The 15,387-nt window shown below is 52.5% G+C and overlaps 2 protein-coding genes across 2 annotated transcripts in view; one reads left to right on the top strand and one right to left on the bottom strand.

Moving 5' to 3' along the window:
* Positions 1–9,560, top strand: part of LOC144951446 (villin-1-like) — a 66,244-nt gene extending 56,684 nt beyond the window's left edge. Inside the window, 8 exon segments of the mRNA XM_078881713.1 lie at positions 389–568; positions 1,785–1,930; positions 3,352–3,496; positions 4,182–4,370; positions 6,339–6,407; positions 6,841–7,065; positions 7,067–7,306; positions 8,863–9,560. Coding sequence (XP_078737839.1) covers positions 389–568; positions 1,785–1,930; positions 3,352–3,496; positions 4,182–4,370; positions 6,339–6,407; positions 6,841–7,065; positions 7,067–7,306; positions 8,863–8,976 — 1,308 coding nt within the window. The 3' untranslated portion in view covers positions 8,977–9,560.
* Positions 9,561–12,274: 2,714 nt separating this feature from the next.
* Positions 12,275–15,387, bottom strand: part of LOC144951398 (uncharacterized) — a 493,651-nt gene continuing 490,538 nt past the window's right edge. Inside the window, exons 3-4 of the mRNA XM_078881637.1 lie at positions 12,558–12,604; positions 12,275–12,316 (exon numbers count right to left, since the gene is read on the bottom strand). Coding sequence (XP_078737763.1) covers positions 12,275–12,316; positions 12,558–12,604 — 89 coding nt within the window. The remainder of the gene's footprint in view (positions 12,317–12,557; positions 12,605–15,387) is intronic.

The following is a 15,387-nucleotide window of genomic DNA, read 5'->3' as shown; positions in this document are numbered from 1 at the left end:
ACAGGAGGTAGGGCACTGATAAGAGGTTGATAGGCATGTAATAGTGTAGTGTATAGTAATGTATAGTAGTGTATAGTGACTTTGTAGGAGGAACGTTGAGATGTATAAGGGCCACGGGGTGACCAAGAAGGCCTGACTTGGTCTGTAATAAGGCAGGGGCACTGCTAAGGGGTTGGCAAGTATGTAATAGTGTAGTGTATAGTGTAGTGCATAGTGTAGTGTATAGTAGAGTAAGTGTATAGTGACTTTGTAGGATGAACGTTGAGATTTATAAGGGCCACGGGGTGACCAGTGGGGTCTGATTTGTTCTGTAACAAGGCAGGGGCACTGCTAAGGGGTTTCAGCCGTGTGACGGTGAAGATGACGACCCGTCGTTGCGCTCCAACAGGGTGGCACGTCCCGCAAGGGCGGCCAGGAGCTCGAGCGAGCCACCAGGCTCTTCCAGGTGCGAGGGACGGGCAGCCACAACACCAAGGCCATCGAGGTGCCGGCCTGCGCCGGGTCGCTCAACTCCAACGACGTCTTCGTGCTCCAGCAGCCCAACCACTGCGACGTGTGGTGCGGCAAGGTGAGCACGGCACGCCAGACGTTGCAACCGGGTACCCAATACCCGTACCCTACCCGATACCCGGCTACCCGTACCCGGTCGGGTACGGGTACCCGTTTGCGACCCTGGTGCGGCCGGGTACGGGTACGGGTACGGGTAGGCCGTGAGTCACTGGTGAGTCACCGTTTGTCACTCATTTCCCAACGTCTCGTCTCTTCTCACAATTCAAGTTCCTAGAATCAACCCACCCGCACCTGCAACATGGCTTCATCCCAGAGGTCGCAATCGGGTACACGATACCCGTACCTTACCCGATACCCGGCCGGGTATGGGCAGCCGGGTATCGGGTAGGGTACGGGTACGGGTACCCGTTTGCGACCCTGGTGCGGCCGGGTACGGGTACGGGTAAGGAATCAAAACCCGTTTGCGACCTCTGTGGCACGCGGGAGATGCCGCGGGGGGCGTCGTGTGCCGCCGATTAGCGAGGTCGGCGGTGTATGGTGCGAGAGAAGTTCAACGTACGTACATAGACTCACACAGAGACTTATAGACTCAACGCAGAGACCCATAATCACTAAGAGACCCATAGACTCACACAGAGACTCACACAGAGACTCACACAGAGACTCATAGACTCACCGCAGAGACCCGTGGACTCACACAGAGACTCATAGACTCAACGCAGAGACCCGTGGACTCACACAGAGACTCATAGACTCACCGCAGAGACCCGTGGACTCACACAGAGACTCATAGACTCAACGCAGAGACCCATAGACTCACACAGAGACCCATAGACTCACACAGAGACCCATAGACTCACACAGAGACCCATAGACTCACACAGAGACTTATAGACTCAACGCAGAGACCCATAGACTCACGCAGAGGCCCATACTCACACAGAGACCCATATACTCACACAGAGACCCATAAACTCACACAGAGACTCATAGACTCAATGCAGAGACCCATACTCACACTGATAAACATAGACTTACACAGAGACCCATAGTCACACAAAAACCTATAGATTCACACAGAGACCCATACTCACACAGCGACCCATAGACTCAACACAGAGACCCATAGACTCAAAGCATAGACCCATAGACTCACACAGAGACCCATAATTCGTCGTCCTTCCACCGCACCTCCGATTAGCGCGGTTCGCTACGCACACCGTCACCACCGTCACCACCGTCACCATTCCGCCCGCGGTGATTCGCGTCGCCAGGGCTGCAGTGGCGACGAGCGCGAGCTGGGCAAGTCGGTGGCCGGGCTGCTGACCCGCGGCGACAAGGTCACCGTGCTGGAGGGCCAGGAGCCCGTCGACTTCTGGCTGGCCATCGGCGGCAAGGCGGCCTACGCCAGCGACAAGCGGTGGGTGAGCGTGGCGGTGGCGCCCCCCACGTGGTCACGGCCCGAGCGATGGTACCGTGCGCTGGCCTCGTGTCGGGAACCGGGCACGGACGCCTGCTGTGTATTTGGAGTTTGCGTGTCTCTCTTTCTATCTCGTCACGTGTGACACCGACCGAATCGACTCCCCTCTCTCTCTCTCTCTGTAAACCTCGGTTTATATTTTCTTCTCAACTGTAATAGTTGGGGGCAAAACTCAACGATTTTCCAGGTTTTCTGCATTGCTCCCGCAAATAAACGCTCACCAATTGGCCGAGAACACCTTAACAGATGCAGGACTGCAGAGCTTGGCCGATTGTTCAAGCGCAGGTGGCAGAGGTGCATTGCTACGCGGCCATAATCGACTCGATCGTTACGAATCCTCGTACGGCGGTGAATTGATCACGGTTGACGATGATAATGATAACTGCATACCTGTCAACCCATACGGTTCAACCCATATTCTCGTGCAAGGAAATTGAGTTTTCAGGTCCATACGTCGTACAGCCGTTTCGCACAGAGACGGAGGTTTCTCGCGGTTCGTGCGCGCGGCGCTACGAACCCGGCGACCCATATTCGATTCCCGGCTCGCGGCCACCAACACCGGCGATGATTAATCTGAAACGGTCCTGGGCCCTCCCCTAGGTCGACCCAGCCTCAAATTAATAGCTGTTGCGGTGCGCGAACTTCCCCCTGGCGTGGTGCTGGCCACGCGTCCCCTTGTGTGCCGTGCCGGCCTGCACAGGCGCTCGCAAACAGCGCTCGCTGCACGTGATGTCCTGTTAAAGGCCACGCGTGTCCCCACACATCCGATTAGCGTGGTTGGCTATGTATGGTGCGATAGAAGTTCAACATATGGACATACACCGCACCTCCGATTAGCACAGATGGCTACGTACGGTGCGAAAGTTCAACGTACCATTGGAACCTCATTTGCCAGTAACTTCTTTCGCACCGTACGTAGCCATCGGTGCTAATCGGAGGTGCTGTGTATGTACGTTGAACTTGATAAGTGGTTTTTTTACCCTTCTATCTGGCAACAAAACTGACACCTTTTTTACAAGGAGTCATGTTTACATAGACTACAATACCTGCAGTCATAATGGAAACAAAAAACACAAGTCTGATAATGTGTTATGTTTTTTGTTTGCATTATGACTGCAGGTATTGTGGTCTTATGTAAACATGACTCCTTGTAAAAAAAGGTGTCAGTTTTGTTGCCAGATAGAAGGGTAAAAAAACCACTTATCAAGTTCAACGTACATACACAGCACCTCCGATTAGCACAGATGGCTACGTACGGTGCGAAAGAAGTTCAACATACGTACACAGCACCTCCGATTAGCACCGATGGCTACGTACGGTGCGAAAGAAGTCCAACGTGTGTTGGTGCGACGCGCCCACAGCTTGCAGGAGGAGGCTTCGGACTTCGTGCCGCGCCTCTTCGAGTGCTCCACGCAGAGCGGCCGCTTCTTCGTCACCGAGGTGGCCGGCTTCACGCAGGACGACCTGGACGAGGACGACGTCATGCTGCTCGACGCCGGCGAAGAGGTGCCGCCACCCCCCTCTCCCCCCCCCCCGCCCCTCGCCCCTCCCCTCCTCCTCACCCCCCCCTCCTCACCCACCCCGCCGAGGCACCGGGGCGATACTGTGGTGCATCGACGATCGATCCGCGATCGGTGATCGCCGGGTGATTGTCGACGGCGTTGGTCGTGATCTCGCCCTGGGCGCAGCGGGCCGAAGCCTGCCGACACCTACGGTCGGGGGTGAGGGGGGAGCAGGGAGTGGGGGTAGCAGGGGAGAGCGGGGAGAGGGGGTAGCAGGGGGGAGCAGGGGGGGGTAGCAGGGGGGAGCAGGGAGGGGGTAGCAGGGGGGAGCGGGGGGGGGAGTGGGCAGGGGAAGTGGGGGACGTGGGGATCGGTGAGCGGGGAGGGGGGAGCAGGGGGGAGCGAGGAGCAGGGTTGGTGTGAGCGGGCAGAGGAAGCGGGGGCGGGAGAGCGGTGAGTGTGGGGGGCGCAGGGCGGAGCGGGGGGTGGAGCGGGGGGGGAGCAGGGTGGGGGGAGGGGAGCGGTGAGTTGGGGGGGGGGATCAGGGTGGGGGGGGGGGGAGCGTTGAGTTGGGGGGGGGAAGCAATGGGGGGGTGCACTGTGGGGGCAAGAGCCGTGAAGCCATCTCACCATCGCCGTGTACCGACGGTTCTCTCGTTGGATGCCGGCTGGTGCCGCCACCGCCGCAGCTCTTCCTGTGGCTGGGCAGCGGAGCGAGCGAGAAGGAGCGCGTGGAGTCGGCCGCCATGGCGACGGAGTTCCTCAAGTCTCACCCGTCGCAACGGGACCCCGACACCCCCGTGGTCACCGTCAAGCAGGGCTTCGAGCCGCCCACCTTCACCGGGTGGTTCATGGCCTGGGACCACCTCAAGTGGAAGGTGATGTGCGGCGGCGAGCTTCTTCCCCGGCGGTCGCGAGCACGGCTGTCTGTGGCGTTGTCGGCTGTCCGCTACGTTGGCTGTCTGATACGTTGGCTGTCTGATACGTTGGCTGTCTGATACGTTGGTTTTCCGATACGTTGGTTTTCCGATACGTTGGCTGTCTGATACGTTGGCTGTCTGATACGTTGGTTTTCCGATACGTTGGTTGTCCGATACGTTGACTGTCTGATACAATGGCTGTCTGATACAATGGCTGTCTGATACATTGGCTGTCTGATACAATGGCTGTCTGATACAATAGCTATCTGATACAATGGCTATCTGATACAATGGCTGTCTGATACATTGGCTGTCTGATACAATAGCTATCTGATACAATGGCTGTCTGATACAATGGCTGTCTGATACATTGGCTGTCTGATACGTTGGCTGTCTGATACATTGGCTGTCTGATACATTGGCTGTCTGATACATTGGCTGTCTGATACATTGGCTGTCTGATACATTGGCTGTCTGATACATTGGCTGTCTGATACATTGGCTGTCTGATACGTTGGCTGTCTGATACGTTGGCTGTCTGATACATTGGCTGTCTGATACATTGGCTGTCTGATACATTGGCTGTCTGATATAATGGCTGCCTGATACATTGGCTGTCTGATACATTGGTTGTCTGATACATTGGCTGTCTGATACATTGGCTGTCTGCTACATTGGCTGTCTGATACATTGGCTGTCTGATACGTTGGCTGTCTGATACATTGGCTGTCTGATACATTGGCTGTCTGATACAATTGCTGTCTGATACATTGACTGTCTGATACAATGGCTGTCTAATACAATGGCTGTCTGATACATTGGCTGTCTGATACATTGGCTGTCTGATACAATGGCTGTCTGATACATTGACTGTCTGATACAATGGCTGTCTAATACAATGGCTGTCTGATACAATGGCTGTCTGATACAATGGCTGTCCGTGAATGGCATCTGGGAGTCTACATGGCTACTGCGTCGAGAGATAAGGTGATGAGATGAAGTGATGCGTTATTATAACGTTCACCTATTTCATAGCTTATTTACGTATTTATTTAAGATAATTCATTAAAAAGGCCAACATCATTATCCTCCAAATCTGCTATTCCCGAGCAAGGAAGAGACCCATATAGACCCACGTAGAACCAGAGACTCGTATAGAACTATAGAGACCCACGTAGAACCAGAGACTCGTATAGAACTATAGAGACCCACGTAGAACCAGAGACTCGTATAGAACTGTAGAGACCCACAGAGACCACAGAAACCCACAGAGACCCACAGAGATACATAGAGACTCATATGTACGTGTGTATGTTGAACTTCTTTTGCACCGTGCTAATCGGAGGTATCAGATGTAAATATGCGATGCGGTTGATTTTGTCACGCTGCGTGCACTCACCACGTTGCGCGAGCGACGAATCGCCTCCAACCTCCCGTCCGTCGTCACAACTCTTATTACGAGGTAATGCCCACTGAACTGCTTTATAGCTCTCATTTGGCTTCAAATGATAACTCAACGAAGCGGCTTATCACCGTCGTCGCGTGCAAATGTATCGCAGCCACACATTCTCTAAACGCGTGATGTTGATTCTAAATGTGGAGGGAAAAACCGGGGGGGGGGGGAAATCCACGCAACCAAGGGGATAGAGAGACACTGCAGACTCCAAATATACAGCAGGTGTCATCAGGGTTGGGATCGAACCCGCGACCTCCTGTATACCAGGCGAGGGAGTTAACATCTCCTAGCCACCGTGATGATGATGATGATGATTAGAGAGAGACCCCCGCAAACTCCAAATATACAGCAGCAGGCGTCGTCAGCGTTGGGATCGAACCCGCGACCTCCTGTATACCAGGCTAGGGAGTTAACATCTCCTAGCCAAAGTGGCCGCCTTCTCATGCCTCCCGTTCACCGTGTCATTCCAGAGCGCCAAGTCTTACGAAGATCTCAAGCTGGAGCTCGGGGATGTGACGGGGATCTCCCAGATCACTGTGGTGAGTTCCACTCCACTCCACCAATGATGGCACCGCTCTCCACCTCCAACCCCACTCCCCCATCCCCCCCCCCCCCCCCGGTCTCTCTCCCCTGCCTCTTTCTCTCATATTATCACACTTGTGCCGTTTCGATTATGGCCGTCAAACTCCTCGTTCTGTCGGTCGTGTGGTTATCTCTCGAGGAGGCCCGCTGCTGTACTCACTCGTTCTCTGCAACGTTGATGATGTCCGTGTTGTTGTTTATAAACGTGCTTTTCGGGTATCTGGCTGCTGCTCTACATTTCCAACCACTGTGTCGAGCCATCATTTGTGGCCAGGTCGCCTTTCCACAGCTAAGTGGGCCTACCTTGGTAAAAAAAAAAAAAAATCTCGCTTCTCCCGTGGGGGTCACGGCACGGAATATCGACGTCCGTTCACCCCCTCGTCCCGGCAGGACATGAACAACAAGGCGAGCGTCGGGGGTCAAAGCAAGCCGGGCGGCGGAAGTGGCAAGGCGCCAGCGGCCACCGCCGGCGGTGGCGGCAAAGTCGCCGGCGCCAAGGCATCCTCGGGGAGCAAGTTGCCGGGAGTCGGAGTGTCGGGGCTCCAGCCGCAAGGCTACAAGAGCACCGTGGACGAGAAGGCCTCCGCCAAGGCCGCCGGCGTCGGCGGCGGCGGAGGGGGGCGGCGCTACCCAGAATTCCGTGGGAGGCGCGACGCAGATGACGAGCGCCGGAGCGGGGACCGCCGGCGGAGCCGGAGCCGGCGGGGCGGTGGCAGCTCAGGCAGGCCACGGCGGGGGTCACCAGCCCGGCGGGAATGAGGTGGATGGTGCCCACTCTGGGCCCTTCCCCCCGGAGTGCCTCGTGAACGTCGCGACGGAGGATCTGCCGCATGGCGTGGACCCCAGCAAGAAAGAGGTGAGCGGCGGGGATGGTGGTGCAGCAAGAAAGAGGTGAGTGGCGGGGATGGTGGTGCAGCAAGAAAGAGGTGAGTGGCAGGGATGGTGGTGCAGCAAGAAAGAGGTGAGTGGCGGGGATGGTGGTGCAGCAAGAAAGAGGTGAGCGGCGGGGATGGTGGTGCAGCAAGAAAGAGGTGAGTGGTGGGGATGGTGGTGCAGCAAGAAAGAGGTGAGTGGCAGGGATGGTGGTGCAGCAAGAAAGAGGTGAGTGGCGGGGATGGTGGTGCAGCAAGAAAGAGGTGAGCGGCGGGGGACGGTGGTGCAGCAAGAAAGAGGTGAGCGGCGGGGGACGGTGGTGCAGCAAGAAAGAGGTGAGCGGCGGGGGACGGTGGTGCAGCAAGAAAGAGGTGAGTGGCAGGGACGGTGGTGCAGCAAGAAAGAGGTGAGCGGCGGGGGACGGTGGTGCAGCAAGAAAGAGATGAGTGGCAGGGACGGTGGTGCAGCAAGAAAGAGGTGAGCGGCGGGGGACGGTGGTGCAGCAAGAAAGAGGTGAGTGGCGGGGACGGTGGTGCAGCAAGAAAGAGGTGAGTGGCGGGGACGGTGGTGCAGCAAGAAAGAGGTGAGTGGCGGGGACGGTGGTGCAGCAAGAAAGAGGTGAGTGGCGGGGATGGTGGTGCAGCATGCGCAGTGGGGACCGGCCAGTTCTCTGTGCACTCGTAGATGTGAGACTAGGCTCTAAGGAAAGCTGTCTCAGGTGTGGACCGTTGTAAGTAAGTTACGAGGCGAGGGGGAAGCGGTTTGTATATTTCTAGAGGCAACAAGTTGGAACTTGTGTGTGACGGTGGCCGTGGGGTGGCTGCCTGTGGCTCGTGGCCTGGGCCTTTCGGGAGGTTCTCAAAAATGAGGAATGCACCATTGGAGCCTCATTTACCAGTAGCAAAATATGATAATTGTTTTTTATGACCCTTTTATCTGGCAACAAAACTGACACCTTTTCGTGCGCCTTTTGGCGTCATCTGGTCCAACACCATGTGAGACTAGGCTCTAAGGAAAGCTGTCTCGGGTGTGGACCAATCAATTTCAAGGACAGTGCATACATCATCATGGTTGTGTTTTTTGTTTGCATTCCGACTGCTGGTTTTGTGGTCTATGCAAACATGACAGTTTTGTTGCCAGACAAAAGGGTAAAAAACCAATGATCAATTATCATGAGGAATGCAATCACTGACTTGTCGCCAACTCTTCTTCGTCTTCTCTGACTTCTTCTCCTTCTACGAACACTGCTCATCATAAATAATATTCAGGGCCTACCTTGGCTCCTCCCACCCTCAACCAGTATATATACAAATACTGTGTCCTTGGAATTTCTCTCACTTGATACAGCAATCGTGCTGTGATGGTTCCACCTGAAGACGGAAGCTTGTGTTGCCTCCGAAACGTCGTGATTTTTATTTTTTATTTTATTTTACTTTTATTAATTGTAATTTTTTACCTACGTGACTTTACCGAAAAAACCTAAGAATACTGATCATGGTCGCATCGTCTCCGCCCGTCCCCCCGCCGTGCTCCCCCCAGGTCTACCTCGGCAGCGAGGACTTCGAGAGGATCTTCGAGATGTCTCCATCGCAGTTCGCCGGCCTGCCCCAGTGGAGGCAGAAAGAGCTGAAGAAAGCCAAAGGCCTCTTCTGAGGAGAGCGCAGTGGCACGGCAGAAGCACCTTGGACGTCATCTCATCTCATCCCCCCTCACCCCCCCTACCCCCCCCCCCTCCCGGCTGCAATCTTAGCCAAGGGGAGGTCACTTTTCTCCCCCCAGTGGTAGTTGTCCCTGTGTGGTACAAATTGGACGCAGCTCACCGGCTTGGCAGTAGGAGGGGGGGGCGATGTTACTCTCCCATTCGTGTGTGTGGGAAGCGGTTAGCGCTACGCTGCGCTACGAACCCGGCGACCCGGGTTCGATTCCCACTCACGGCCAACGCCGGTGACGATTATCTGGTCCTGGGCCTCCCCTGGGTCGACTCAGCCTCAAATGAGTACCCGGTGCGATGCGTAAACATCACCACTGGGGAGACAAAGGCGGCCGGGCGTGGTGCTGGCCAATCACACCCTTGTGTGCCGTTTCGGCCTTCGTAGGTGCTACTCGCTAACAGCCCTTGCCCCAACAGTCTGTGTACAGGCTACACGGGGGATCTTTGTCTTTGTGCTTTGTACGTGCTGGTTTTTTTGTTTTTCATCCCAATTAAATTTTTACCAAATTTGGAACATTATGGACTGTGGTCTTCCGCGTGGTTGGCTCACAGCCGTTTTCGAGCGCTGACAACGAGAAACGGGTGAATTGAAAATAGTAACGATGTTTTTGCTCACTTGAGTTTTCTGTTCGTCGAGAGGAGAGGAATATTGGCATTCCGGCCGTCCTTCCGCAGAAAATAACGAACTTTACAATAAGCGGTCTTCACGGATTATCATGACGCGTCGGACCTCGGTGGAGTTGCCCCCGACTTCCCTTACAGCGGCGACGCTTTGCAAGACAGGCAACTCCTGGCAGCCGCTGAGTTCGAGTTAATTTTGATCCGTCGCGCCAGCGTTTCTCCGCTAATTCCCAGATGTTATGGCCCGCTTTCGCCAATAAGACATCGTCATCGCGCGAGGCCTCGCCACGCCATCTGACACCATTTGGTTCGTCGGCTTTTAACGCGTAGGCTTTCGCCACCAATATTATCCCGTGGTAAACGTTTTTGGGGCTTTACTGTCCAACGCTCAACCCGTGTGCCGAAGTAGTAACTCATTGGCGCGTTTTGTGCTACGTGCCAAACCTTCGGGTTTAAGGACACGTTTATATTTACGAGATCTAACCCAAAAACTCTCATGAAACCATTGTTGTGGTTTGACAGCTGCACGACGATGATGATGATGATGGGGTGTTGTCACTGTTTGTGTGTGGTCGTGGGGGGAGGGGCGCACGTCAGGGGCCGCACTAAAGGCCACCAGGGAGCCTGCCAGTGGCCCCGTGGGGGCCTTGCAGTGAAGACCCACAGCGTCACGCGGTTGGCACTTCCCGTTGAGCCGGTCGTTGCCACGGCTGTATTGCACGAGAGGTGCACGGCGTTGCTCGAGCCACGGCGGCATCAACAATAACAACAACAGTGGAGACAACAACAGAGACAACAACAACAGACACAACAACAGAGACAAAAAAAACAACAACAGACACAACAACAGAGACAAAAAAAACAGACACAACAACAACGGAGACAACATCAACAACAGACAATAAAACAACAACAGACACAACAACAACGGAGACAAAAGCAACAGAGATAAAAACAAGTGAAAACAACAACAGAGAAAACAACAACAGAGATGACAACAGCGACAAAAAACGACAACATAGACAATAACAACAACAACAAAGACAACAATGTCAACTGCCCTTCCCCCCCCCCTTCAAGGGATAACGCACAAGACGAGAGAGGCGTTGAAACGGTGGTTGGAGGAAACGCACGCACATCGAAGAAGACGCAGCGAGAGACACCAGGAAAAGGGTTCGCCAGTACAGGTTATTGCCGTGTGGCTAGGTACAGGTGTAGTATGAGTAGAGACTCCTGACTCTATAGGAGATACGACTGACTCTATTGTATGTAGGGTGTGTAGGCATATATGCCTTCAAATTGTATTTATTTTTTGTTTGGGAAGATCGACAATTGTTGTCGACCTGTTGAATCAACATTTTTGACCCCCACTTTTGGGAGGGAGGGGAGTGCACTCTCTAACTTTTTAATTCAGTCCCTCTGAAAGGATCTTATCATTTAATTGACGGACAAAACAACGCCGGGCATTTTATAATAGATTTGGACCACGACATGAAAAACAAGAATGGGTTTTATCCTTTTTGGCAATGAAATCAGGAGGTGAAGTAAAGGTGTCCCTTGATATAGCTGCCTACCCAGAGCTATATATGCTCTGATACCTGCCTTGTCTTAGGAACTGCTCGCATTTTAGCAACCTCTGGTCTGACACTGTTGAAACTAGGCCCCGAAAGAAGGGAGTCTCTGCTGTAGGCCAATACGTTTCAAAGACAATGCAGATATTATCAGAGCCATGTTTGTTTGCATGTGTGGTTAACGCAATACTTGATTCCTTGCAAAAGGTTTATTTTTGGTCTTTGGACATCTAAACACAACTCCTGTTTTATTGCCGGAAATGGGCCATCCATTCAGTACGCAAACATCTGCCAAAACTTGACCCCTCCCCCCCTCCCTGTACACACGCGGACGTTTTACTTCCCGCCCACCTGCGTACGTACGCCTGATGCACCCCCCCCCCCCCGAATCCATTCGAACGGCCGATTTTTAATCAGAAACGATCAAGGATTATGTAAATTATTTTGTCAAGGCGCCCTCCCCCCCCTTCCAACCCAGCTTATATATATGCTCCAAGCACGTGTGCTGTTTCATTCAGACGCTGTCGCCTCGACAGACCTGGTTTTCACCTGAGGACGGCTGCTTGCGTTGTGGCCGAAACGTCGTGAGAATTATTTTATTATGTTTTATTTTTATTATTTTATTACTTCCCTTCTACGTGACTTTACCGAAAGAACCAAGAAGAAGGATTAACAATATTGACGCGTTTCAGCAAACAGATAGTCCAACGCTGGAATATCTAACTCATGTGAAGGCCAATATAGACAAACATTATTATCGAGGATTCACCCCCCCCCACCGTTTCCTATGCGTACATTGTCAGTAGACCCCCCATACGCAAGCGTACGCATTTGGGTGAACCCCGCCTCCCCCCTCCATGCGTACGTACTAAATGGATGGCCCCAAAGGGGATAAAACCTCTTCTTAGTTTTCTTACTTTGATACCGGCAAAAAAAAGGTCCCATGATTGGACCACGACGCCGACTCTTTTGCAGATCTGGTCCACGGGGATCTTGAAAAAGAAAACATCGTCAACAGCTAAGCGGGACGGCGCGGGGTTTGCGGTATTTACCAGGGCAGCCGTCGGGGGTGCGAACCACGCACAAACCTCTGCAACAAGCGCGACACGTGACCCCGACCGAATCGACTCCCCTCTCTCTCTCTCTGTAAACCTCGGTTTATATTTTCTTCTCAACAAGAACAGTTGGGGGCAAACCTCAACGATTTGCTTTGCTCTCAGCGACAGCATTGTGTAAGAGAGGGGGGACCATCTTCTTGGTTCTTTCGGTAAAGTCACGTAGAAGGGAAGTAATAACATAATAAAAATAAAACTTAATAAAACAATTCTCACGACGTTTCGGCCACAACGCAAGCAGCCGTCCTCAGGTGAAACCAGGTCTGTCGAGGCGACAGCGTCTGAATGAAACAGCACACGTGCATGGAGCATATATATAAGCTGAGTTGGAAGGGGGGAAAAGAGCGCCTTGACAAAAGAATTTGCATATCAAGAGGCATTTAGCATATTTATGGGAAATGCAGGTATGTGATTAGTACTACTCATGCCCGTGCATTATGCAGGATTAGCAGCATCAAAGGGAAGGGATATGGGAAATGCAGGTATGTGATTAGTACTACTCATGCCCGTGCATTATGCAGGATTAGCAGCATCAAAGGGAAGGGATATGGGAAATGCAGGTATGTGATTAGTACTACTCATGCCCGTGCATTATGCAGGATTAGCAGCATCAAAGGGAAGGGATATGGGAAATGCAGGTATGTGATTAGTACTACTTAGAGGGGGGACCATCCCCAAAAGGCCCAGGCCACGAGCCACAGGCAGTCACCGAACAGCCACCGTCACACACAAGTCCAAACTTGTTGCCTCTCGAGAAATGTACGTGTCGCCCTCCCCCCTTGCCTCGTCACTTACTTACAACGGATGTTAATAAAATGCAGAAAAATCGACGAGACAATCGAGGTTAGTTTTATGTCGCGGATGGCAGATCTGTGAAGATGAAAAGGGTGCACGGTGGCAAGATGTTAACGACCTCGCCTGGTGTACAGGAGGTCGTTGGTTCGATCCCGACCCTGACGCCTGCTGCTGTATATTTGGAGTTTGCGTGTCTCTCTCTCTCATCATCATCACAGTGGCGAGGAGATGTTAACTACCTCGCCTGGTATGCAGGAGGTCGTTGGTTCGACCCCGACCCTGACGCCTGCTGCTGTATATTTCGAGTTTGCGTGTCTCTCTTCCTGTGGTCGCGTGGATTATTCTAGAATCAACGTCACGCGTTCATGGGTATTTGGCTGCTATCAATGTCCACATGATGATGATGATGAGCCACTTCGTTGAGCTATCAATTTTGACAGCCAGGTCACTTCTGAACACGAGCTACATAGCTCAGATGGGCCTTACCTGGTAAAAAAAACCCATAAAATAAATAAATTCCAGGGCGTGGGTCAAGGCAAAGGTGAACCCAGGTAAGATTAAGCTCGCCTCATGGCCTTGTTCAGAACAGATTTGTTTCTCTAATGTCTTCCCGTCACCAGAAGAACACCTCCGCATAATCCGAAAAGTTGCTTCCGAGGGAAAAATTCCTTAACACCTACTACTAGTGAGAATGTATTTATGGAAACTATTGGCTTTCATTTTTTGTTGTTGTTTAAATGTCCACCGACTTCAACAGAAGTGCTTGTTTTTACCCAGGACAGTCTATTCGCCAGGGCCACGGGGTCACGGCATGGGACAAGTGTAACCACTTATTCATCTTCTTGGTTCTTTCGGTAAAGTCACGTAGAAGGGAAATAATAAAATAATACAAATTTTACGTAATAAAATAATTCTCACGACGTTTCGGCCACAACGCAAGCAGCCGTCCATTCAGACGCTGTCTTACCGACAGCTCTGTTCTTCACCTGAGGGCGGCTGCTTGCGTTGTGGCCGAAACGTCGTGAGAATTATTTTATTATGTTTAAATGTTATTATTTTATTATTTCCATTCTACGTGACTTTACCGAAAGAACCAAGAAGATGAATCCCTGCAGTCACGAAAGCTTTAAATCGAAATCTCACTTATTCATACTCTTTGGTTCGTAGTTAGAAATAAAATAAAATAAAACAAATCACGACGTTTCGGGCGCAACACAAGCGTTCGTCATCAGGTGGGACAACCACAGCAAAAAACAAAAATAGCTAAAGTGGGTGAGAGAGCTGCCGTGGCAAGAGGCTATATAGGTTACTGGCGACACGTCGTATTTTATTTCTAAATACGTGACTTTACCGATAGAACCAACGAGTATGGATTCCTGCAGTCATGAAAGCTTCAAATCAAGATTTAACCACTTATTTTTGCAAGTTCACTACAGCAGCAAGGTCACAACTAAACACATTCCTGCAGAGGGAGCTGGTAGGAACGTTGGGTTGCTCGGTCAAAGGCCAGGGTCAACGGCGGCGTGGTGTATTCCGCAAATATGCCCGACTGTGAGGGCGGGCACAAGCCGGCATGAGTAGGTTAAACGTTGAGTTTTATAAGGGCACCACGGGGTGACCAGCCCCTCCCCACCCAGCCCCACCCCTCCCACCCCTCACCCAGCCCCACCCTCCCCACCAAGCCCCTCCCCACCCTCCCCTCCCCACCCAGCCCCTCCCTCCCCACCCAGCCCCTCCCTGCACGACGGACACAATAATCCCCTGTGGGCTGGTGTAACCAGGAGTTTCCTACCAGTAATATGACAATCAATAGAGCTATGCAAATATTGCCCTGAAAAGTCACCTCTTAAAAAATGTCCTCTCCCCCCCCCCCTTAGTTTTGGTTATTTACCGCTGTTGACTCCGTCTGATTTCCATACGCGGCGGCGCAAATATAAATTATAAATGTAAATTATTATTATTATCATCATCATGGGACCTTTTTGCCAGTACTGACGATATAGCTTCTCACCCCGAGCTATAGATGCTCTTGCTACGTGTGGCATTGTCTGTGCACTGTTCGCCTTTCGGCGCTGTTCTCTGGTCTGACCCTGGTGGTGAGACGAGGCCCTGAAGAAGGCTGCTGCCTCTGGCGTCGGCCAATCCGTTTCAAGGTCAATGCAAACATCATCAGAGCCCTGTTTGTTTGCATGTTCATCGCAAGTACTGTGTGTGTGGTTAATGCAGTAACGTGATCCCTTGCAAAAGGTTT

The sequence above is a fragment of the Lampetra fluviatilis genome, chromosome 62 (assembly GCF_964198595.1).
Source record: "Lampetra fluviatilis chromosome 62, kcLamFluv1.1, whole genome shotgun sequence".
In the NCBI taxonomy this organism is placed as follows: Eukaryota; Metazoa; Chordata; class Hyperoartia; order Petromyzontiformes; family Petromyzontidae; genus Lampetra; species Lampetra fluviatilis.
The sequence above is the reverse complement of the archived record's forward strand: the minus strand, read 5'-3'. Positions and strand labels throughout refer to the sequence as shown.